The sequence below is a fragment of the Ascaphus truei genome, chromosome 7 (assembly GCF_040206685.1).
Source record: "Ascaphus truei isolate aAscTru1 chromosome 7, aAscTru1.hap1, whole genome shotgun sequence".
Lineage (NCBI taxonomy): Eukaryota > Metazoa > Chordata > Amphibia > Anura > Ascaphidae > Ascaphus > Ascaphus truei.
Genome location: NC_134489.1, coordinates 77,910,293 through 77,936,314, shown reverse-complemented (window position 1 = coordinate 77,936,314; position 26,022 = coordinate 77,910,293). Strand labels below are relative to the sequence as shown.

Genomic DNA, 26,022 nt, shown 5'->3' with positions numbered 1-26,022 from the left:
TCAAATCTTGGGAGCCACGCTCAGACCGCGTTATAAGTGGATTGCGCTATAACGGGGTTGAGCTGTATGTATATATGTGTATTATTAAACATTATATATATATATATATATATATATATATATATATATATATATATATATATATATATATATATATATATATACACAAACACACAGAGTACCGCATGCACGCCTAGCTATCAGTGTACCTAAATACTGCCCAAAATAGAATATCTGTGATATGCCAGTGGTGCTTCAGGGATGGGGAAATATGAAGACAACAACAAAGTTCCCTTAAAGAAGCACACGGGTATATACAAAGAGTAAGAAAAGTTTATTGATATAACATTAAAAACAGAGGAGAAAAGACATAAAATGGAGGGGGACTTAAATCCGAATACAGGAGGGAACGGAACTCAATGGCAAAAGAATGGCTGAATTAGTATCTGAAGATCAGAACACAAAATCAAAGGCCCACAAAGGGTCTAATGATAAACATGTGTATACACGGTAGGTGGACAAGATGGTAAAGGAGCTCAATGATTGCCTAAATACACAACACGTGCAACATATACAACCATGCTCACAAAGAGTATATAAGCAGAATATCAGCTTGAGGCCAAAAACAGAGAAAAAGTATCAAATGAATTCTGAGAGTGAAGTCTCTAAATTATGGCCTGCAATTGTAAAGCATGGAAGTAACAGTCCAAAAAGATGCAAGTTCTTGAAATACGTCACCAATAAGCAGGGTACACTTATTCCCTGCTTATTGGTCACGTATTTCAGGAACTTGCATCTTTTGGACTGTTGCTTCCATGCTGTTGAATTGACACAGCCACACTTATATTCACTGTGTATATTTACATGTATATATCTTTGGATCACTTTATTGTTAGTGACCACTTTGTGTGGAGCGCCTATTTTAATCACTTTTCTTGTGTACTGCAATGTTGGAAATGTTCATACGGTCTAGGAATCCTTGGTCCATTTAAAATGCAATTTAGACTGTACACTGCCTTAAAATGGCTTGTTTTTTTCCACCTTACTAACTTGCCAATGCCAACGACCTCTCTATATTACAGCCTGCGTCCATGAATTTATATTCGGCACAGCTCTTTTCCTAAAGCAATGTAATACACTTTACTGTATGTCACTCAGCATCATTTAAATCAGTTGAAATGTAGACTTCTCTGCAACCTTACATGATGCTTTGGGCTCAGTTGCAACATTAATCAAATACTAATTAAAACTTAATAAGTTTGTGCAGCTTGGTTATTATAGATGTGCATGAGTACAAAATTGAAGCAGTCTCTGTGGATTCTCTGTTTTGTAGTGTGCCGACCATATCATCATAAATAGATATCTACTGTACACAAAGGTGTCATGAGCAACATTGTGTGATTATTTTGTGGAATCACACAATGTTGTTACTGACGGTTCTTTGTTTCAGGGGAGCTGTGGTAACTTTCACAGTAAACATTGCGCCAGCAGTAATGCGATTTTGCGTGATAACCGGTGCAATAATGCCCAATAACTTCCCATTTCCTTTAAATATGTAATTGTTCTTGGAATATTTTTAATGCAGAGTGCTAGCAACTGTATTGATCCTGGATTTGTGTACTGTAGCTTCATTTCAGGTTGAGTTAATTTTTAATAAACCATCACAAAGGAGCTTCATACAATTAGTCAACTCTCAAGAGCTAAGACAGTAAATGTGAATAAAAGACTTTTTTAGCTCTTAAAAGCTTGTTTACATCTGTGAACAACTACGGTACTGTATCATGTTGGTCCATTCCAAAGAATGACAACATGCAATGAGCCAATTTGCATTGTTATTCACAATTTTTCCATAACCTGAAACTACATTTGTGAGTCAGTCTTTGTTTTATCTTTGCCCTTCACAGAAAATGCTTAGATATATTATCCCATAAAGAATTTGCTGCCACAATCTGTTGAGGTAGAAGTGACTAGAGGATAATTAATTTATATGCTATTGATATAAACTGGCACACTATATTGGCAGTGAGTACTTTATCACTCCATATTTATGGATGTACAGTGTAACCCTTCTTTCCTGGTTCTAAAGGTGTTTAAATCAGTTTACATCAGACAAGATTGCTCAGTTTCTCATACCTGTTCAGGGTGAAGGGTCAGTGCAGGCTGGGTGGGGAAATGCAGATAGAATAAGGATAGGCGCCAGGGATGTTTATAATACACAAATAGCTTTATTCACATCCGTTGATAAGGCTCACCATACAAAGACATACTTCACATCAGACATATTAACTGGTAGCAAATCAAAAAGTTGCTCTTTGCTTCTTCCCCGGGATAGCTTGCATTCCTAGGCTGGGGAGGTACTTATGATTTGTTTCCCTTAGTATTGTTTAGATTGTCAATCTCCTGCATATTGCTAGTTATGCTTCATCTCAAGTGGGTCCCTGCTGGGAATTCACTATACTCTCTCGGGGATCAGCATCCCAGTACTTTGTACTGCATACCTCATCCATGCATATTAGATCGGGGTTTTTATAAAGACCTTCGAGGTTGGGCTGATCCAATTATGCTCTGGAGCTACTACTCTGAGAACTTCTATTAAGCGATGCTCACTCCTCTTCCCGAATGATAACAATCTTGGGCCATTATTATAGGCACTAACTATATAGTGCATGTTCCTTAACTGAAAAGAATAAATGGTTACATGACATCCTTAATACATATAACATATACACACACAAACCTTTTTACGGGACTCACAGTGAAGCTTCAGTCTGAACCCTGAGGAACCTGTTTCTAGGACATAGGGAGGATCTATATAACTTTCTATCTTCCTATGGTGACATCACTGGTTACAAGACATACTTATGAGTGGTATAGATATAGCCTGTCTGTATCTTCAGTTTTCCTTAACTAAAGTCTGGACATTAATCGTTTTGTTTTGGAGATGTAATCCATATATATCCCGTTTAGTTGTAGACAGCTTTTCGTGTTGTTATTCACACATGAATTAAAAAGGGATATGCTAGACCAATTTCAGATTTGTTTGTTTGTAATTCAGTGCCTGTCCGCCAGATGGCAAAGTGAATGTGTTAAGTTAGTTAGTCTATGTAGAGTGCTGTACGTCTCAATCAGGTGCCAGACTCATCCAGCAATACACTACAATTCCTCATTGATTTATGGCCTTGACCATTCAAGACATAATCAAAATGTGGTTGTTTTTATATTTTGTTGCAAAACGTAAATGTTCAATGTGTTCTACTTATAGTTATACTTTGTGGTCATCTCTCCTGACTTTTTCGTGAGAAAGAGTGCAATGTCTATTGCTTTAGGGAAACCAGATTGTAGTATAATCTTTGTCATTTATTCAGCAATTAATGATATAGTGGCTTTCTTATCTTAATCATCAGAAATATATGGCTATCTCATTGCCGATTATGAATACTTCCGGGATTTAGCTGATTCTAGTAAATGGAAGAAGTCTGTTCGCTATACTTTGTCAATTAATGATTGCTTCATTCGCATCCCCCCCAATCCGGGGGTCAGAGGAGGATTTGGGGTATTGACCCCATCTTTTACCAATATGTTTGATCATGGCAACTTCAAAAGGAAAAGAAATGGGACCAGCAGATTGAATCATACGTCCCAATCTAGCAATGGGACACCACTTGAATACGATCATGAGCAGCAGACCCAAACTGATTAGACCATGACAGGTCCATCTAGTAACCAGGTCCTACCTGACTACTATCTACAGCAGTCGAACCTTGAATTTACTTCTGATGCTCAGTATGGCTACCTATCCGAATATCATCCTTCCGGATCTCGTCCGCATCAGCAAGGTTGGTAAGAATTCTAACTAAGGTAATTATAATATAAAATATTTTAGTAACTTTTGTGCTGATCATTGATTGATATGATGCTGGTCAGTATGTTACAAAGGCCTCGCGTGATCCCCTGGCATTTAATTTTAATTCCTTGGGGAAGAGCACGGGACCACTGCAACAAAAAAAATCCTGTGTCCCCCAGTTTGCGCACCCCTTGTGTATAGTACCTGTATACTTTAAGCATCCTGTTGAACTTTAAAAAAAAACAATCAGAATCGAAAGCGTGCTAAATCAACATCTACAGCACACAGCCATCAGATTTATTTATAAACTATTTTACCAGGAAGTAATACATTGAGAGTTACCTCTCGTTTGATGATGATGAGGATGATGGTGTGAGATGTCGAAAAAACAATATATTACTGTCCTTTTATTACTTTTCTACACTTTTATACACTTTTACTAAATATTCTAATTCACGCTTGTTTTGGCACAGTGCTTACTAGTCTACTGTATCTGATAGATACTGTGCAAGAATATTATCACATTTAGTAAAAATTCACACTGAAATCACCTATTTCCCTATTAATTCTGCAATAAATACAAAAGTTAAAAGAAAATAATCACTAAACATGTAATCAAAGTATAACTTTAATCAAGATTCAAATGAGATAGAATACAATATATCCTAATATGTAGCAATGCCGGGTTACAACTGTTGCCATTACTAAGGTTACTAAATGCTCCCGCTTTTACTGATTTGATTCATCACAATTAGCTACGAGCTGTGCACGAATCTAATCCACCTCCTCACTTCAGCAATGATTGGAGAGATTCCACTGACAATCCTACCTCTTTAACAATGAAGAGTATGATGTTACTACGTACCTTACTCATCCTCCCCTGACAAAGTGTAAAGATGTACAAAAAACAAAGCAGCAGCTATCCGAAAAAACCAGGTTGTATGGCGATATCTTGTTTCTGTTTTGCTATACCTCTATTGTCTACCCCAGGGGTGTGCAAAGGGGGGACGGAGAATTTCCAGGGGGAGCGCAGTGGCTACAGAGGTCCCGCACTCTCCCCCAAGACTTAAATTAAATTCTGGGGGGACCACGTGAAGCCTCTGCAGCTTCTCTTACCTGCTCTTCGGTTACACGTCGCCATGGTAACCGGCATAAGATGACCCTGTGACGTCATTTGACGCAGGAACCGAGGAGAGGGTCGCGAGGCAATAGGAGAGCTTATATACTAATCTACTTTGTTACAACATATATAGTATCCTATAATAGACACTTGTGCACAGTCAGAGGATGATGCTAAGCAAAACAAACGCATAGACTGTTTATACAGGCTAGTTAGTCTATCCTCAGTCAGACGGTGTTGCAAGAAATATAAGTTACTACACAAGCTAATTAGCGTCTTATTTTAAGAACATATTTTGTTAGGCATTCAGCTTATTGGGTTTAATAAGAGCCTCAATGAAAGCAATTATTTAGGCAGCTGATACATACTGTACTTTATGCCATTGTCAATATTAATGTCCACTATATTCAGAGGAGGGTGACACTCAAACTGTACGCTGTGTATTACCTACATGCTATGTATCTGACTGAATACTGAATATCAACACCTTACAATTGTTGCTACAGACTGAGTGTAGAATATGTCTACTATACTGTATCTATAAGAGGTCCAAATTTATGTTGATGGCATACATCTCGTTAGGAATGTATTTATATTAATATCCTATGTCAATGGTTATGGTAAACTATTGTTGATATTTACTTAGAGCCACTTTAATCTGCTTTTCTAATGATATTTAGAGGAGACTTTATTTAAGGTTTCAAATACTATCAGTGGTAGCATAAGCATGCTGCTATACCAATCCAATCAGTTTGGAAACTGTACTTATTATTGGTTAGTGGTAGCTAAATTATACTGCTATACCAGTCCAATCAGTTTGGATATTATACTTACTATTGGTTAGCTGTTATGCGCCGCCTCAAACATGGGGAATTTTAATTACACTGTATATAATGTCATACGTCGTTGTTATTGAATAATAAAATGTTATTGTTTTTAAACATACACATAGTTAGTGGCACATAAGAGATAAAATATAATGTATACTCTTTTCACAGGAATATTTGCATTCCTAGATTATTCAATCTACTATATACTATATCATATCCATGTACTGTGAATGCAAATCATAGGGATCTTTTTGTGTGAGGACTCTACAGTACCTCACATGTCTATTTGTGGACCCAGTATTCATATTGCAATAAGATATATCTGCACACTTGAAAATATATAACACAAAATAGTACTTCCGGCGCGGATCTATTTAGGAAACAATCCCAAAACAACAATTCAGCTTTGAACCATTGTATTAAGAATTTTCCAGTTTGATTCTGCTCTAACTGAGAAGGGATGTATGTATGTATGTATGTATGTCTTTATTTATATAGCGCCATTAATGTACATACTGTAGCGCTTCATAGCAGTACAATCATATAAATAACAAATAATACAAATAACACATAATGGGATGAAGTGCCTCAGACATAAAAGTAGCATTTAGGAAAAGGTGTCCCTGCTCAGAAGAGCTTACAATCTAATTGGTAGGTAGGAAGAACGTACAGAGACAGAAGGAGGGCACTCTGGTAAGTGCGTCTGCAAGGGGCCAAGGTTTATGTATGAGGTGTTAATTATCAGCCAAGGAGCTACTCAAATGCTTCGTTAGGCCTCGGGCATGGTCAGCGCTTAGGCGCTGACCCGTGCTGGGGCGCGCGCAAGCTTACCAGTGAGCCCCTGCAGCCGCAATGAGAGCGGCTTTAGCAGGGGCTCGCGCACGCTTCCGCACGCTTGCGGAAGCATGTCTTAACAAATTTTGAGTTTCGGCGCTCACGGGAGCGCAGGGCTGGTCACGTGAGCGGTTCGCCCAATGAGGGCGAACCAGCTCCGTGACGTCACTGGCCCGCCCCCAGCCACGCCCACGGACGACGTGCACTCTAAGGCCAGGGAAAGCACCCGCTTTCCCTCTGCCTCAGCGTGCCTCCGCACGGCTGCAGTCTCTATGGACTCAGCCTTAAGCAGGTGTGTTTTAAGGTGGGTCTTAAAAGTGGATAGAGAGGGTGCTATTCGGATATTAAGGGGACGTTGCTGTACTATGTCATAAGACATCTTAAACCCTATTGATTTTGATGGGCTGTAATGTGGTTTATGACTTACTGTACCACCACTTAGTACTGTAACCAGTGTCCATGATACCAAAAATAATTATGATATAATAAAATGTTAACTTTAAAAATATATACAACTAGCTGAGAGACCCGGCGTTGCCCGGGATGTGAACCGTGAATAAGTATGTGTAAATGTTGTATTGTAAACTTGTAATGTTATGTGAATGTTATGTAATATATAAAAAAATTGTATTTGTGAAAGAAAAAGAGTAGAAAGCACATGTATATGAGGGCAATTTTGTTAAGTGTATGTTAATTGTTAAGGTTGTTAGTTATGAAAATGTAATTGTTGTAAAGGCTTGTTGAAATATGTTTATGTCCATTGTTGAGAGTAGTGTATTTGATGTAATCGTGAAGTGTGTGTTGGTGAAATTGTTTGTAATAAAAGATGAGTGCAGTGAATTGAGTGAGTGATTGTTTTGTTGATGTTGGTATGATAATATGTAGAGATGATGGAAATGTACCAAAGTGTATGTTCATTGTAATGCTTGTTTGTAAACCACATTTTTGGTAGTTCCAGTTGGAGCAAAGATGTACAATTGTTGTGGGGATCCGACTCTAGAGCACGCAACATATAACTGGCCGTGGGAGAAACATGGTGATTCTAAGTTGATACCAGTGCACTTTATAGATTGTCCTTGTGCTTTGTTAATGGTGATAGCAAAAGCTAGTTTGATGGGGAACTGTAGCCGTTTGAAAGTAAAAGGCATGTCTGTTGGAATGAGTGGAATGCGGGGGATGAAGACATCTTGGCCTTTGGCGTTGCCAGTTAAGATAGTAGCTTCAATTAGGTTGGGCATCAATGTTTTGATGCACAATCTGGTTCCATTACAAAGGTTAGGTGTGTGGAGGTTGCGAAGTAGCATGATGGGTGATCCAACTTTCAGACGAAGGTGATGTGGTGGCATTCCAGATGGTTCCAGGGAGTGTAGGAATTCAGTTGGATAGTTCACGGCTTCATCGTTATCCACAACTGTATCTATTGAGTTGTATTGAGTAATTGTGTTTGGAAGAATGTCTTGAATTGCATTATTTAGGTCATTGACAGAAGTATTTTTGGCAGCAAGGATGGCTCTTTCACAGAGCCACTGGTGGTTTGTGTAATTGCGTAAGAGATTTGGATAGACGTTATGTATGAGATCTTGAAGTGATGTCATCATGTTACAAAAATGTGTGGGAAAAGCAATTTCACCTGATGTTAAGTGAGTAGGTAAAGTACCTTCACCAATTTGAAGAAGGGTGTCTGCAAAAGCTTGGTCATTTGAGTGGCCCAGAAGTTGTACTCGCATATTGGTTGTTAATGGGAAATGTTTAACATGTCGCCATAAAATAGAGGACTTGAGGCATGCATGAAGTTCGTCTGCTGGTGTGGATCGTGGTATGACTGGAAGTGTTTGTCTGAAATCACCAGCTAAAAGAATGACAGCGCCACCCATAATTTGTTTATTGTTGCGCAAGTCTTGCAAGGTTCTATTAAGGGCTTCAAGTGCTTTTTTATGTCCCATGGTACATTCATCCCAAACAATAAGTTTGCAAATTTGAAGAACACGTGCTTGTCCAGATGTTTTGGTGATATTACAGGTTGGATTTTCTTCATGAGCAATGTTTAGCGGTAATTTAAGAGCTGAGTGCACAGTTCTTCCTCCATCCATAAGAGTGGCTGCAATGCCAGATGATGCTAGTGCAAGTGCAACATCATTGTGCATTCTGATTTCGGCCAGGAGTAAATTAATGAGAAATGTTTTGCCGGTTCCACCAGGAGCATCAAGAAACAGTATTGCACCTTGTCCGTTGGTGATGTGCTCCATGATGTTGTCATAGGTGTAAAGTTGTTCTGCAATTAACATAGGTTTTCTTGTTGCAACATATTCTTTGAGCAGCGAAATATTGTATTGTTTCTCTCGCATAAGGTCCGTATTGAGTACATCGTTATGCTGACGTTGTGGAGCTTGCAGACCTAATTGAAGGAGTGTTTTGTTATTTATAGAGAGACATGTATCTTCTAACAATATGAGTACCTCGTTGAAAATCTCAGGTGAAAAGTGAACATTGAGTGATGGATTGTCTCTCTGTGCTTTGGCAAGTATATCTTCACTCATGCTTTCTCGATATGTGTCCCATAGAGTGTTGGGGTTTGATGGATTGCAGGTGGTAAGGATAATGGCAAAAAGGTTGCGAATTTTTACTGGTAATGAGTGTAATGCAGCTTCGGCTAATGTAGTATTCCAGTGTTGATCATCCTCTAGTAATCCAAGTTTTTGGCAAGCTTCTCGATAAGTCTCACAAAGTTGACCGTTGACATTTTTAAGAGCGTCAAATGAAGTTGGGCCTGGAATGGTATGAAGTAGCATTCGTAGAAAGAAGCATTCAGCGTTGTTTGGGTGAACTGTGTACACACGGCCCAAGGCATCACTTGCAAGGGCATCAGTTCCGGGAACAGCTATACCCTGCTTTCTTTTCTTGAACATTTTTGTTGATGTATTCCAAGTATAATATCGTGGAGTTTCCGGATAAAGCAATGTCCTTGCAAAAGAGTCGTGTTGACATAATTGAAAGAAGGCAGTTAAAGTTGTGTTTGGTGGTTGAGCAGCAACTGCCTCTGCATTGTGAGGTGTGAAGTATACTCTCTGTCCATTTTCTAAATGAACAGTGAGGTGAACAACGGTTGGGTGTCGTTCGTGAATGGGAAAAGCTAAAATCCTCCAAACGGCTTCATTACTACTGATATATCTTCCCAGCTGGTAGAGCGTAACTTCGTCCCTGATGTGTTCATTTGTTATTCCAAAAATGGCCATGTCGCTTCCCTTGTTTACATACTTGCAAATGTATTTAATAGATTTAACGGAATTGCAGTATTCAACATTAATGTGTGCGTTATACATTTTAGTTAGAAGTGGACAATATGGAACAACCCATTTGTTGTCAACTTGGATGTTTTTGTTGCCTCGAATAGTAATTGTTGCTGTGTATCCACCGTCTGTGGGAGCGCGTCGTCGATATTGAGGATATCCATCATCTCCACTTTGTGTGTCTGCAATGAATGGTTTAGGAAATTTTTTTGTGCATTTACCGTCTTTCATACATGGTGCCTGAATATTAATGTTTCCACATGGGCCATGAATCATATTTTTTGTGACTATTGCAAATAGTATTGGGTCTTCTTCTGGATGTGGCAACTCTGCTGAGATAACTTTATCGATGTCTATGGCATGTATCTTTTCTTTGAGCCATATAAGAATATGAGCATGTGGAAGACCTCTTTTCTGCCACTCAATTGAGTACATCCAGCATCGTGTTTGTCCAAAGATATAAGTCTTAGTGATGATGTGAATTAATGTGATTATTTTTTGTCTAAATACTCTGGCAATTAAGTCGTGTCGATCGCTGTGTGCCTGTCCATGCGCAAGTTCTATTTTTATTTCTGGCCAAGCTGGATTACATGTAAATGTAATAAAAAAATCTGGTCGTCCATACGCTCTAACATATGCCATAGCGTCTTGAGCATATTCGTGCATGTGTCGAGGACTTCCTGTGAATGTTGCTGGTAGAATTAACATTTTGCCTATGTTGTCAACGTGACCATCGTTGCCAACAGCATCCTTTAGATGTATGTATTGATCAACGCGAAGTTGTTTTTGATGTAAACGTATGTATAGAAGACGCTCACTTTCAATTTTAGCATACATGTCAACAATAAACTGATGAAATAGTTGGCGACAATGTAAAATGTGGTTTTGCGATGCATCTCGTATCATTAATCTGTATGCGTAGAAGTCCATAGCGGAGACAGTTTTTTTAGTGTTTGCTTGTGAAGCTGGGTCTACTTGCATGATGTTGAAGTGATAGCCATCGTCACCGTTCCAAAGTATGAGAGGGTATTGAAGAGCATCATATGAGCGATGTGTTTCAGAAATGCGTGTGAGTGAATGAGCACGTCGCTGAAGAATGATGTCACGTGTATTAAATTGTTCCCCTGCTATAACAATAGCGACTTCGTTGATTTGTGGAGCATTAAAGCGACGTTCATGTTGGCCCACTGGTGTTTTGTCGGCTCTGATAATGACTTTATAGTCATCAGTTGGCATGAGTTCAAGTGATGTTTTGAATGTGTTAATGAGATGGTTGTGTTCATGTAACATCCTTTGTAAGGAGATGACAATATCACGTCTTGTATTGGGTATCCAATGGCATCTTTGATCAGCTTGTTGTTGTTCATCACCCATGAAGTAAATTTGCAAGAATTGTGGATCTTGTTCTGGTAATGGGAGCAGAGAGCCAGCCCTGTGGTAAACTTGACCTTGTACTTTGAAAGTACTTTTAAATCCTATTTGTTCCACTATAGATGTAGCACCAAAGGATGTCATTTGGAAACAGGAGTTGTATTTGCGTATGTTTTGTAGGAAATGTTTAGATTCTGAAGTCGTCCCTGACATGTATGAAAGAAGTGGATTAGGGGGCGAGTGTAGAGGTGGTAGTTGCACTTTGCCATTGCTGCAGCACATTCCAGCTGATTCCTTGTGGAATTTCTTTGCTTGACAGTAGCGGCATATAGTGTCCATGTGTCCAATGTTGACGTTTGGATGTTGGTGGTATAGTATGTGTGGATTATATAGGAAAGCAGCGCGTAGCAAAGTGTAATGTGTTGAATGCGTTAATGTAGTATGTGTGTGTTGTTGTTGTTCTTGTACTGTCTGTGTTGTTGTGTTTAGTTGTGCTCTTGATGTGCGCCGTATTGTTCTGTCTTTAGCAAGGCGTGTTTCATGTTGTTGTTGAGTCTCTGTGGCTCTTGATGTTGTAGCTCGTAGTGTATTTTTAGCCAGCCGTATTTTCTGTTCTTCTGGTGTCTCTGCAGCGCGTGATATTGTACGACGTTGTTGTTCTTTTGCAAGGCGTGCGTCATGGTGTTCTGGTGTCTCTGCAGCGCGTGATATTGTACGACGTTGTTGTTCTTTTGCAAGGCGTGCGTCATGGTGTTGTTGTGTCTCTGCAGCGCGTGATGTACGACGTTGTTGTTCTTTTGCAAGGCGTGCGTCATGGTGTTGTGGTGTCTCGGCAGCGCGTGATATTGTACGACGTTATTGTTCTTTTGCAAGGCGTGCGTCATGGTGTTCTGGTGTCTCTGCAGCGCGTGATATTGCACGACGTTGTTGTTCTTTTGCAAGGCGTGCGTCATGGTGTTGTGGTGTCTCTGCAGCGCGTGATGTTGTACGACGTTGTTGTTGTTTTGCAAGGCGTGCGGCATGGTGTTGTGGTGTCTCTGCAGCGCGTGATGTTGTACGACGTTGTTGTTGTTTTGCAAGGCGTGCCGCATGGTGTTGTGGTGTCTCTGCAGCGCGTGATGTTGTACGACGTTGTTGTTCTTTTGCAAGGCGTGCCGCATGCTGTTCTGTAGTCTGTGCAGCGCGTGATGTTGTACGACGTTGTTGTTCTTTTGCAAGGCGTGCCGCATGCTGTTCTGTAGTCTGTGCAGCGCGTGATGTTGTACGACGTTGTTGTTCTTTTGCAAGGCGTGCCGCATGCTGTTCTGTAGTCTGTGCAGCGCGTGATATTGTACGACGTTGTTGTTCTTTTGCAAGGCGTGCGTCATGGTGTTCTGGTGTCTCTGCAGCGCGTGATATTGTACGACGTTGTTGTTCTTTTGCAAGGCGTGCGTCATGGTGTTGTTGTGTCTCTGCAGCGCGTGATGTACGACGTTGTTGTTCTTTTGCAAGGCGTGCGTCATGGTGTTGTGGTGTCTCGGCAGCGCGTGATATTGTACGACGTTATTGTTCTTTTGCAAGGCGTGCGTCATGGTGTTCTGGTGTCTCTGCAGCGCGTGATATTGCACGACGTTGTTGTTCTTTTGCAAGGCGTGCGTCATGGTGTTGTGGTGTCTCTGCAGCGCGTGATGTTGTACGACGTTGTTGTTGTTTTGCAAGGCGTGCCGCATGGTGTTGTGGTGTCTCTGCAGCGCGTGATGTTGTACGACGTTGTTGTTCTTTTGCAAGGCGTGCCGCATGCTGTTCTGTAGTCTGTGCAGCGCGTGATGTTGTACGACGTTGTTGTTCTTTTGCAAGGCGTGCGTCATGGTGTTCTGGTGTCTCTGCAGCGCGTGATCTTGTACGACGTTGTTGGTCTTTTGCAAGGCGTGCGTCATGGTGTTCTGTAGTGTCTGCAGCGCGTGATATTGCACGACGTAGTTGTTCTTTTGCAAGGCGTGCGTCATGCTGTTCTGTATTCTCTGCAGCGCGTGATGTTGTAGCACGTTGTTGGTTTTTTGCAAGGCGTGCCGCATGCTGTTCTGTAGTCTCTGCAGCGCGTGATCTTTTAGCCCGTTGTTGGTCTTTTGCAAGGTATGCCGCATGCTGTTGTGTAGTGTGTACAGTTGGTGGTCTTGTACTACGTTGTTGTTGTTTTGCAAGGTGTGACTCACGGTGTTCTTGAGTTTGAGTGGATGTTGATGTACTGGGTGTGTCTCTGTGTTTTTGTTGTTGGTGTTCTCGTTGTGTCGCTCTTCTGATTCTGGCTCTGTCTCTTTGTTGTGCAAGGCGTGTTTGGCGCTGTAGTGTTTGATTATCAGGTGATGTTGTGTGTGTGTGTGTGTGTTGATGATTTTGTGTGTTATGATGCTGTGTGTTTATTTGTCCCTTTGATGTAGCTGGTGTGTGTGTATTATATGTAAGTAGTGTGTGATGTTGGTGTGTGGTATCTGTTAGTGTTGATGTTGTGTTTGTGAGTATTTGTTGTTGAGCGATTGTGTGTTTTTGTGTGAGTTGGTTGTTTTGATTTTGTGTGTGCATTTCAAAGTGTGTGAAATGTGTGTGTGCATTGTGTGTTGTATTAGATATGGTTGTTGTGTGTGTGTGCGTGTGAGGTTCATTGTCAGGGTGTGTATGTTTAGTTTTGTGAAGGTGTTTTTTTGGTGGCATGTTTTGTGTTGGCAAGAGGTGTTGTTTGTGTTGTTGTTTTGAAGCGCGGTATTGTAGGTGGTGTAGAGGTGTTGTGTGTGTAACTTGAGTTGTTTAAAGTATATTGTGTGTGTGTGTGCGCTGGAGGAGAGGAGCGGGGGGGGGGGTTAATGGCGTCTTTCTGGCTCCGGATGAGCACCATGCGCTGGAGGTGAGGAGCGGGGGGGGGGGTTAATGGCGTCTTTCTGGCTCCGGATGAGCACCATGCGGTGGAGGTGAGGAGCGGGGGGGGTGTTGTTAATGGCGTCTTTCTGGCTCCGGATGAGCACCATGCGCTGGAGGAGAGGAGCGGGGGGGGGGGTTAATGGCGTCTTTCTGGCTCCGGATGAGCACCATGCGCTGGAGGTGAGGAGCGGGGGGGGGGGTTAATGGCGTCTTTCTGGCTCCGGATGAGCACCATGCGGTGGAGGAGAGGAGCGGGGGGGGGGGTTAATGGCGTCTTTCTGGCTCCGGATGAGCACCATGCGCTGGAGGTGAGGAGCGGGGGGGGGGGTTAATGGCGTCTTTCTGGCTCCGGATGAGCACCATGCGGTGGAGGAGAGGAGCGGAGGGGGGGGGGTTAATGGCGTCTTTCTGGCTCCGGATGAGCACCATGCGGTGGAGGAGAGGAGCGGGGGGGGGGGGTTAATGGCGTCTTTCTGGCTCCGGATGAGCACCATGCGCTGGAGGTGAGGAGCGGGGGGGGGGGGGTTAATGGCGTATTTCTGGCTCCGGATGAGCACCATGCGCTGGAGGTGAGGAGCGGGGGGGTATGGGTGCGGATGAACACCATGCGGTGGGCGTTGTGGAGGTGAGGAGCGGGGTGAGGACCGGGAGGGGGGGGTGGTGTTTGGGGGGGGGTTAATGGTGTCCGTGGTGGAGGTGAGGAGCGGGGGGGGGGGGTTAATGGTGTCCGTGGTGGAGATGAGGAGCGGGGGGGGGGGGGTTAATGGCAAGTCAGTATGGCTCCGGATGAGCACCATGCGGTGGAGGTGATGAGCGGGGGGGGGGGTGTTTAATGGTGGTTAATGCTGAGTCGGTAGCCCTGGAGCAGAGTGTGGGGTGGGGGTGTGCGAGGGTGGTGTTTTGAAGAGGCGGTGTGTGGATGTGGGTGTATTTATAGAGAGAAGAGTATTTATAGAGAGAAGAGTCTGTACCTGATTGTTAGAAGGTGATCAGGTAGCAGGTGGTCAGGGTTGTCTCTGTTGAGACTTGTGAAGTTTCAAATCTGTCAGTTGTGCAAATGTCTCAGAGCAGTGAGGGTTAGGTGCAGCAGCGATTCCCAAAGCTCAGTGAGGGGTGGTAGAGTGTGTCAGTGGTGTAGCTCAGTGAGGGGTGTCACAGTGTGTCAGTGTTGTTGGCCGCAGACCAATGAGAGGTGTGCAGGGTGCTGGCCGCAGACCAATGACAGGTGTGCGGGGGCGGGCATGGTGCGGGGTGCTGGCCGCAGACCAATGACAGGTGTGCGGGGGCGGGCATGGTGCGGGGGGCGGGCATGGCCGACCAATGACAGGTGTGCGGGGGCGGGCATGGTGCGGGGGCGGGCATGGCCTGAGGCGGAGTGACAGGCCAAAGGTGCAATGCCATTATCCCTAGGGACACCGGACATCCAGGCAGGCAGGCAGGCAGGCATACAGTGCTTTCAATAATATATTATAAGATGAAAATATATAAACATGTTGCAAGTACTGTAGCTCTTTCCTAACTTTATATCACTCTATCAAACCACTCTCAATACCACTTGCCCAAGCAGCCATAATAAAACTGTTGTACCTTGCAGATTGTAAGGCATCCATCTATGGCCCATATTTACTAAAGGATGCTGAGCTTTAACACGTCTAAACACCCATTCATTTGAAAATGAGTTGTGCTAAAGCTTAGCTCCCTTTAGTGAATATTTTAAAACCAAACCACCCAGTCTGTGACTATTGTAGGAAACGTCTTATATGTATAAAACCTTATATCTTCTTTGGAGAACCCTCTGGTATTATTATTGTTGAAATGGTCTTTTACCCTTTAATGATATGTTTTTATTACGGGTAGGTTGAGTTAATTTCCTTTTATTTACTTCAGATTGCTGTGCACCTTTTATTGTCTGTTTAGCAAATTAAAACACCACTTGTGAGCACATTTGTATCTCAGACAGGTCTGCAACCTTGCTCTCTACCATTATCTCCTAGCACACCGGTGCGCAAACTGGGGGGCGCTAGATTTTCTGGGGGGAGGGGGCGCGGCAGTTATAGAGATCCTGCGTGCTCCACCCATGCCGGGGTACCGCGCGAGGCCTCTATAATAAACTTACCTTCCCTTCCAGCGACGCGTCGTCCTGGTAAACTAGCGCGGAGTCACGTGATGTCACGTTACCATGGCAACGTGACGTCACATGACCCCCCACGTCATTTGGCGCCGGTGTTGAGCCGGTGGGGGGGGGCGCTATGTGCCAAGGAAAGCAGGCAGAGGTGCGCACGGGGAAAAGTTTGCGCACCCCTGCCCTAGCATACACTGCTTCCACTGCAGCCAGGGATTCTGGGAAATTATATGCAAATGAGCACACAGTTTGTTTATTAATGTATATTAATGTATAATACCATAACAAATATCCATTGGACTATAACTGCAAAACCAATACACGGCATAACAGGAATTGACGGAGATCAAAAAACACTGCAACATTTTTTCATCTTTAACCTTCACAGAAAATCCCCAATCTCAATATTATATCTTAAGGCACTTTCAAGAACAATCTTTTGAGGCAACAATATCTAGAGTATTATTAACTGCTATAGTATTAATGCACACTAGCACAATACACTGAAGATCAATACTTCCTCACCCTGTATTTATGGATGTAAGACCTTATCTCATATTCATTCCATTCCCCGTTGCTTTGGAGACTGAAATTTATATGCAATACTCATACGTTATACAATAAATAATGTTAAAACTCAACAAGAGAAACTATGCAAAATCCCACCAGAGCTGTAGGAATAGTAAATAAGTATTGTATAAATCTGTCAGGTTAATGACTTTGGAAAATATTCTCCCGCCTGGCGTCCGTGCACGCGGCCACGTTCTGGGCGCATCAGCGGTGTATTAGCTGTTGAGCAATAATTTTTGCATCTCCTCCTCCCGTATGCTGCAAGCGGACGTCCGGGGACCCGGGTTCGCTGGGCCCCATATGTAGACTATCTTTGGACTTGTCCAGCTCTCACCCAGGACTGCGAGAAGTTTGCTTTTAATTATATCTCATGTGAGTTGCGTGTCTTAAATACACCTGTTTTTCCATTCATTCCAGTCCCTCTTTTATATATACTTATTACACTAGGGGTGCTCTGACAAAGTGGTTGCAAAACGTTATAGTCCTGTTTTTTTCTTTGCGTAAAATACTGCTTTATCAAGTATTGCTTTTGACTTTTATGTGTTACACACAACTCTTTTACTTTTTGAGTACTTATGGGTAGAAGTTGTCAGAACTGCTGGGTATGATAAAGCATTACAAAAAATATTTTTGATTATTTTTTTTCTAAATTGCGTGTGCAGTCAGTCCATGCTTATATGTTTTGTACTCCTATTCATATGAGTGGGAGCTGGGTAATGCTAAAGCTTAGCACCGGTTTGTGAATCTGGGCTCAAGTTCCAAAATGCAACTTCCATTTATTAAATCAAATCTGTATCTATATTTCTCTATGTCTGTACAGTACATCCCTCTGTGACAGGCTGAACGGCCTGTCACTCACGCAGAGACAGCCAGTGAGGGTGCACATCTTCCTCCTCCCCTCCTCTGTGATAGGCTGGGCAGCCTCTCACTCACCTAAGGACAGCCAATGGGACTGCACATCCTGTGTAATGAGACTGCACATTGGCTATGTAACATCTTAAGTGTCACATATGAAGTGTCTGTGCAGTTCAAATTGGAGGTAAAGAATACAAGACTTGGACTCTGCACTTCATCATCAAGACTGCAACTGCGAGAACTTGGCTTTCTAAATGCTCTGACAATTTTTCACATCTAAAGACTAATTTTCTAAGATGCGTTTTAATCTTCAGTACTACACTGCCCTCACAGGCCAAATTTATGCACCTGTTCTTTCAACTCCTACTCTACTAATCCTCCAGTTCTTGGGAACTCTCTCCTCCTACCTCTCTCCCTGCATCTCATTATGCCCTCCCAAACCTGGTTTATACACCATTTATTTTTGATAAATAAATCATGATGGTGTAATATGTCATGTGTTGTTGTTCATCTGAGGTTGTATTTACCTAATTTTTAGACCCGCTAAGGAACATATGATTGTTATTATGTCCTGATATGTAAAACCATAGAATTCAAAGAGGGTGTACTTTCTTTTTCACGTGACTGTATATAAATAAAGATATATACACATCCCGCCACCTCTGTGATAGACTGAGCAACCTCTTACTCAGCCAGGTAACACTGGGTGTGGGCAATTTAATGGCAGTGGAGACAGCAAGCAGAGAAGGGGAGTGTTGTATCCACAGAGAGGAGCAGACACTGTAATGCAGGGAGGGCAAAAGGAGGGGAGGAGCGAGTGCAAAGTGAGGGGAAGAGTGCAAAGAGGAGCAGGGAATGATGGAGGAAGGAGGGGAGAGGAGACAGAGAGAGAGAGATAGCAGGGAGAGGAGGAGACAGAAGGATGACAGAGGAGGGAATGTAGAGCAGTGTGCACATCGGGCAAGAAAGAGTGCAAAGAGAGGGGAGGAGAGACATCAAGTTCCGTAGGTGGAGGAAACAGAGACAGCAAGGAGAGGAGGAGACAGATCAGATTAGAAGGAGAGGAGGGACTGTAGTGTGCACAGAGAGAAGCACACACAGTAGGGCAGGGAGTGCAAAGAAAGGGGAAGAGAGTGCAACGAGGAGCAGGGCATGATGGATGAGAGTGTAAGGTGGGGAAGAGGGAATGAGACAGCAAGGAATTACAGGGGGGGTGAAAAAAAAAGTCATGGTTATTTAAAAAAAAAAACAGGATTTTTCACGTTTTGTTACTTTAAGAAAGAAGTCATTTTTATACAGGTATGATAAGAGTTCACCTTTTAGAGTTAATACAATTTTAGTAATTTGATGTAAAAGTCCCATTTTATTTTCTTGTGTATTTATGATATGCCAGATCAATTATTATTAAAGTAAATAACCCATGTTTTTTTCACAGTGTAAAGTAGTAATTGAGTAAATAGAGGTACACAAGTTCTACTTTTTTAGAACATTCAAAGAAAGTTACAGTATGTAACTTTCCATCCGGAATAACAACCTAACTGTCTCACGCTTCCATTTATGTCTTACAGAGAGAATACCTACTTCAAGCAATGGAATTATCCAAACTGCAAGAGAAAGAAAATTAATTAGCAACAGGATTCAAGTATTTAATTGAAGATCTATGAACTTGTACACAGCGTCCTTTAAATGTCGAACTTCGTTTCTGTGCTAATATGTTGCCTTTATTGGACAAAAAAATGCTCAAGGTAATGAGAAGGCTGTTTACTGAGAACACTGCTTAGACGACTGCAGAAAGTATGGCTTCAAAGGTCTCATGTTTATACATTTTGACAGTTGTGTGCTGGGCAAGTGCTCTGTGGTACCTAAGTATTACTCGCCCAAATTCCTCCTACGCAGGCCACAAGTTAAGCAGTATAGTCATAGTTCCAAAAAATATATCTTTTGGCAATATTAGAACTCGACCTATAAACCCTCATTCTTTTGAATTTGTTATAAACGAGCCTGAAAAATGTGAAAACGATGGCAGTCCTTTCTTGGTAATACTCATAAGCACAACACATAAAGAATTTGATGCAAGACAAGCAATTCGAGAAACGTGGGGAAATGAGAGCAACTTCAAAGGAATTAAAATTGTAACACTATTTCTTCTAGGCAGAAATTTCGATCCGGTTTTAAATCAAATGGTTGAGCAAGAAAGTCAAATTTTTCATGACATCGTTGTAGAGGACTTCATAGACTCCTATCATAATCTGACCCTCAAAACTATGATGGGCATGAGGTGGGTGGCCACATTCTGCTCAAAAGCAAAGTATGTTATGAAAACAGACAGTGATATTTTTGTAAATATGGACAACCTGATTTATAAGCTACTGAAACCCACCACAAAGCCTAGGAGAAGATACTTTACTGGCTACGTCATCAATGGAGGACCAATAAGAGATGTTCGCAGCAAGTGGTATATGCCTAGAGACGTGTATCCTGATAGCAATTACCCACCATTTTGTTCGGGAACTGGCTATATTTTTTCTGCGGACGTGGCAGAACTCATTTACAAAACCTCTCTTCATACCAGACTTTTGCATCTTGAGGATGTGTATGTGGGACTTTGTTTACGGAAGCTCGGTATCCATCCATTTCAAAACAGTGGCTTTAATCACTGGAAAATGGCCTACAGCTTGTGTAGATACCGTAGAGTGATCACAGTGCATCAGATAGGCCCTGAAGAAATGCACAGGATTTGGTATGACATGTCAAGCAAGAAGCATCTTCGATGTTAAGACTTTTTAAATGTTTGAATATGGTTTTTATTATTGGAAGTGGTTGAGGATTCTATGGTATGTTGGTTAACTAAGACAAAATGAACCATTTGCTTGAGATTTTTTATAGTGCTTTTTCACTTTTGCTGGTTTATATAGATTTGGAGCTATAGTTAAAACATATCAAGAACAAGTAACAATATCAGTAACATTGTTTTTTTTTTTTGTTTTTTTACCCGTCCTTAAATTATGTGATTTTGGCCTTTTCATGATGCAACATCCTCTGTAGGTACATACACTGTGTTCAGAAAAACTGGACCCCTTTTATTTTTCATCACATTTTGCAGAAAAATCACTCACTTTTCATGATCATTTGAGCAATTATAGGTCTGTCACAGTCGATTATTGCATTTAAGAATTATTTGATAATCTAATAAATATTCTTTGGAATTGGTGATGTCATGATGACCTCATCAAGTGCATAAGTACAAAATGGTGTTTAGCGAAGACGACAAGCATGTTATAAAGTACTCGAGACAGAGCAAGAATTATGGTCCAAAACGCTTACAGTACATAAAATATTTGCTGATAAAGAATAGTCACTAGGACTGAAAAAAATGAATTAGTAAAACAACGTATCGTTCAGGAGTGGAAGCAGCTGGATCACCGCGTTATCGATTATACAATCAGACAGTGGCGTTCTCGTCTTTGGCCGTGCGTTTAAGCAGAAGGAGGACATTTTGAACCCACACCTTGAACCATACTTTGAACACAAACTGTCTAGTAATCTTAGTGTTTCAGATTAGATTACAACAGTTTAACACATTAACGAGCTACCAAGGATAAACTCCTATTTCTCGTTTAATGAACATGAACCTACCGCAGTGTATCTGGTACTTGTTGACATAATACAGTGACATCAATGTGCTGTAGGTAACATGAGTTGATTGCCTACAGTGTGTTCTTATATAGTGTTAATCTACATAACAGACCTACAATTATTAATTTTCATGGAGGGATTGAGCAAGAAATATATAAGATAGGATGAGTACCTTTTTGCCTAAACACGGTGTGTGTATATATATATATATATATATATATATATATATATATATATATATATATATATATATATATATATATATATTATTTCAGTACCTGAACTGTGTGTCCCCCTGGAGCTAACTTACAGTAGTCTGACCTGTAAAGATGCCCCTGGTTCTCAATATATCACCTGGGGAAAAAAATGATATATGGAAACCGGGGTCCCTAATAGAAAGTTGTGATGTCATTGCGCAATAACATTGTGGATTTCTATTGGCTGCCCGACCAAGGCTAATCTTGGTGGCTATACAGTATAGTGTCCACCATACAAGAATTCTTGCGTAGGGGATACAACAGCTGATATCACTGTAACTGAAGGGTACCAGGAAATCACTTCTGTGATTCACCTACAGAGCAGCCCCTAGTACAGGTAACGAAGAATAAAAAACAGCTGTACAGATGTGGCCTTAAATATATATGAATACAGCATTAGGTTTTTATTGTAATCTTCAATGCAAACGCTAAGCAGTTCTCAATTTATTCAAAACAATCTAGACTGAAACCCAATGTGAAATACTCTAGACAGTATTATATGCTGCTGAAAGAAATGCAAATTCACAATACATTTTCCTTGGTTCGTTTTCACAAAATTTCATTTTAAAGTCCGTTACATAATCATTATCCCCTGTTGCAATATCTGTTTTTTTTTCTGGAATACTTGATTTGTGATGGGATGCAAGGAGGAATTATCTGAACAATTGGTATCAGTCTTAACGCTGAGAGACTCTATCACTCTATTCTCCCAGGTCAGAAAATAGCCACGGCTGCCAAATACTGAGGGGGACAGCAATGCTGCCCTCTGTCACTGACTTGCCAGTATCATGTTTTTATTTTATGAAAGGGCATAGAGGAAGGGAGCAGGATACTCACTTAACTGGGACTCTCCCATCCATAAGGCACGTCGCCCCACTGCATCAAAAGACTTCAGCTCAGGTAAGTAGGAAGATGAATATAGGGAAAGGTAGACTGTCATTTTAAAGATTGCTGCAGAAGTGCAAGTACTGTATTGAGAAAGTCCTCACAACAGAGAAGTATTCAAAAGATACCAACATCACCTGTGACTACAGTAAATCATACTTTTGGAACTAAGGTGCTGATTCAATATGCTTCGAAGCGATAAATGTCAATGACAGCTTTAAGCCGATCATGGTGCGATCAGCCACATCAGAGCATTGTGAATCAGCCCATAAGAGTTGCCAGAGGATATATTCATTAAAGCACAGCGTTAAACCCTGCTTTGGCCCCGTACATAATCATAACATTAAAAGATGGATTGTCCTAAAATGTGTGAGGGGAGAAAACGTTTGAGCTGCTGCTTCTGCCAACTGTGCAAATATGCTGTAAGAATGTCTACTATTTAAATGTGTGAAATAAATTGAGATGATAAATTAATGAAATCACAGCATCATATACCCCACAATAACTGGTATTCAGATAGTAGAGTGCCAAACAGAGCACAGCCAGCGACTTGCATAACTGGTATTCAGCTGATAGGAGAGTATCACACACCAAGAGCTAACACACTTAGGAACTATCCTCTAACTGTGTTGCAATTTTTAACTGGTCTCTGTTCCTTAAAATATGAGCTATATCAGGATTGGCCAACTCCAGTCCTCAATGGCCACTAAAAGGTCAGGTTATAAGGATATCCCTGCTTCAGCACGGGTGGCTCAATCAGTGGCTCAGTCAGAATGACAGCTACTGACTGAACCACCTGTGCTGAAGCAGGGATATTTGTAAAACCTAACCTGTTGGTGGCTCCTGAGGACTGGAGTTGGACACTCCTGTGCTATACTAATGATACACCCCATGAGGAATTCCTACTAACTAATAATGCATCTGTATGTACGTAAAAGCAGTTTCCAAATTATCTTTAACATTATTAGTGAATTTGAGTTATTTTGACATTAAAGCAGCAGTGCCTTTTTATGCAGCAATCTTGGGATATGTTTATGGGATTTGTTGGGACGTAGCTGCCTTTATTTATCTTGAAATACAGTAGCATTGCTGGTTTTATTGGATTTACCGGAACATGTAAATGAATACAGATTGACTCAACTAATTGCAAATAGTGTATATACAGTATGTAATTCTGCTTATGGATTACTAGAATGCAAATAGGTCGCTTTGAATTTAGAGCTCAAACAAAGACTTGTCAGAAATCTATATTGCATTTGTTCATTACGTGGTGCGCATAATACCTCTTTCTATTCCCTTGCTCAATGACATTATTCTAGGAATAAAGTAAAACACTTTTTGGAACGGACTAATAGGTAATATGCAGGCTGTGGGGATTTAGTGAGTTACTACCTAATTGCATTTACAAATATTTAACTATTCATAAAATACCAATATTAAACATGGACATCATTTAAACTTTTCTTATTGGAAAAATTAAACACTTAGGTGTTATTTTAATATTCCATCTCTATATTGCCCCTCTGCCAGATTGTATCATTTTATGTTTGTTCTTAGGAGGAGTACTGTAGGTGGTGGAATGGAAGTTCCTATGTCTCGGACCGACCTTCTTCTTTAAAAGCTACCACGAGTCCTTGGGGCTGGAAGACCTCCGTAGCTACCTTCCCAATTGTATTGTATTGTATGTCTTTATTTATATAGCGCCATTAGTGTACATAGCGCTTCACAGTAGTAATACATGTGGTAATCAAATAAATAACAGATAATATAAATAACAGATCATGGGAATAAGTGCTTTAGACATAAAAGTAACATTTCGGAAGAGGAGTCCCTGCCCTGAGGAGCTTACATTCTAATTGGTAGGTAGGGAGAACGTACAGAGACAGTAGGAGGGAATTCTGGTAAGTGCGTCTGCAGGGGGCCAATCTTTATGTATCCTGTGTTCAGAATATCCACAGTGCTATTCATATGCTTCTTTAAGCAAGTGTGTCTTAAGGTGGGTCTTAAAGGTGGATAGAGAGGGTGCTAGTCGGGTACTGAGGGGAAGGGCATTCCAGAGGTGTGGGGCAGTCAGTGAAAAAGGTTTAAGGCGGGAGAGGGCTTTAGATACAAAGGGGGTAGAAAGTAGACATCCTTGAGCAGAACGCAAGAGTCGGGATGGTGCATAGCGAGAAATTAGGGCTGAGATGTAAGGAGGAGCAGAAGAGTGTAAAGCTTTAAAAGTGAGGAGAAGAATGGAGTGTGAGATGCGGGATTTGATCGGAAGCCAGGAGAGGGATTTCATGAGGGGAGATGCTGAGACAGATCTAGGAAAGAGTAGAGTGATTCTGGCAGCAGCATTTAGGATAGATTGTAGGGGAGACAGGTGAGAGGCAGGAAGGCCAGACAGCAGGAGGTTACAGTAATCAAGACGGGAGAGAATGAGGGCCTGAGTCAGAGTTTTAGCAGTCGAACAACAGAGGAAAGGGCGTATCTTAGTTATATTGCGGAGGAAAAAGCGACAAGTTTTAGAAATGTTTTGAATGTGAGGGGTGAATGTGAGAGAGGAGTCGAGTGTGACCCCTAGGCAGCGTGCTTGGGCTACTGGGTGAATGATTGTAGTTCCAACAGTAATGTGGAAGGAGGTAGTAGGGCCAGGTTTGGGAGGAAGTATGAGGAGCTCTGTTTTAGCCATGTTGAGTTTAAGGCGTCGGAGGGCCATCCAGGATGATATAGCAGAGAGACATTCAGAAACTTTGGTTTGTACAGCAGGTGTAAGGTCAGGTGTTGAAAAGTATATTTGTGTGTCGTCGGCATAGAGGTGATAATTAAACCCAAAAGATGTTATTAGGTCACCTAGAGAGAGTGTGTACAGAGAAAAGAGAAGAGGTCCCAGGACAGAGCCCTGGGGTACCCCCACAGAGAGATCAATAGAGGAGGAGGAGGTGTTAGCAGAAGAGACACTAAAAGTACGATGGGAGAGGTAGGATGAGATCCAGGATAGAGCTTTGTTCCGAATACCTAGAGTATGGAGAATGTGGAGGAGAAGAGGGTGGTCCACGGTGTCAAATGCTGCAGAGAGGTCGAGTAATATGAGCAGAGTGTAATGACCTCTGTCTTTGGCAGCATGGAGGTCGTCAGTTATTTTAGTGAGGGCTGTTTCCGTGGAGTGAGCAGTGCGGAAGCCAGATTGTAGAGGGTCTAGGAGAGAATAGGTGTTGAGAAAATGGAGCAAGCGAGAGAATACAAGACGTTCAAGTAGTTTAGAGGCAAAAGGCAGGAGGGAGACAGGTCGATAGTTAGAAAGACAGGTAGGGTCAAGCTTGCTGTTTTTGAGTAATGGTATGACTGTTGCATGTTTGAAGGAGGATGGAAAGGTTCCAGAGCAGAGGGAGGAGTTAAAAATGTGTGTAAGCGTAGGGATTATAGTAGGAGCTAGAGGTTTTAGGATATGGGAGGGAATGGGGTCAAGAGGGCAAGTGGTAGAGGGAGAAGAGGAGATCAACAGCGACACATCCTCCTCTGAGACAGTGGATTACT

At 41.7% G+C, this 26,022-nt stretch overlaps 2 protein-coding genes across 4 annotated transcripts in view; one reads left to right on the top strand and one right to left on the bottom strand.

Moving 5' to 3' along the window:
• The window catches only part of B3GALT1 (beta-1,3-galactosyltransferase 1), a 262,134-nt gene extending 237,575 nt beyond the window's left edge, over positions 1-24,559 (top strand). For 2 of the 3 annotated variants that reach the window (XM_075609164.1, XM_075609163.1), the window contains one exon: positions 19,294-24,559. In XM_075609164.1, coding sequence (XP_075465279.1) covers positions 19,522-20,502 — 981 coding nt within the window. In that variant the 5' untranslated portion in view covers positions 19,294-19,521 and the 3' untranslated portion in view covers positions 20,503-24,559. Of the gene's footprint in view, positions 1-16,929; positions 17,243-19,293 lie in introns of those variants that run through there. The other variant, XM_075609165.1, reaches the window with a different exon arrangement.
• LOC142499999 (uncharacterized) lies at positions 7,543-11,625 on the bottom strand. The gene is made up of 2 exons (XM_075610054.1): positions 8,286-11,625; positions 7,543-8,207 (listed from the first exon to the last, which is right to left on the bottom strand). The coding sequence occupies exons 1-2, from the start codon at positions 11,623-11,625 to the stop codon at positions 7,543-7,545; spliced, it is 4,005 nt and encodes a 1,334-aa protein (XP_075466169.1).
• Positions 24,560-26,022: the final 1,463 nt, after the last annotated feature.

Excerpts from the sequence above, each read along its gene's own strand:
- LOC142499999 (XM_075610054.1), bottom strand. The coding sequence starts at position 11,625 with ATGGACACTATATGCCGCTACTGTCAAGCAAAGAAATTCCACAAGGAA. Across the intron at positions 8,208-8,285 it reads CCTTCTTCAAATTGGTGAAG|ATCTCATACATAACGTCTAT; the intron begins GTACTTTACCTA and ends CATCACTTCAAG.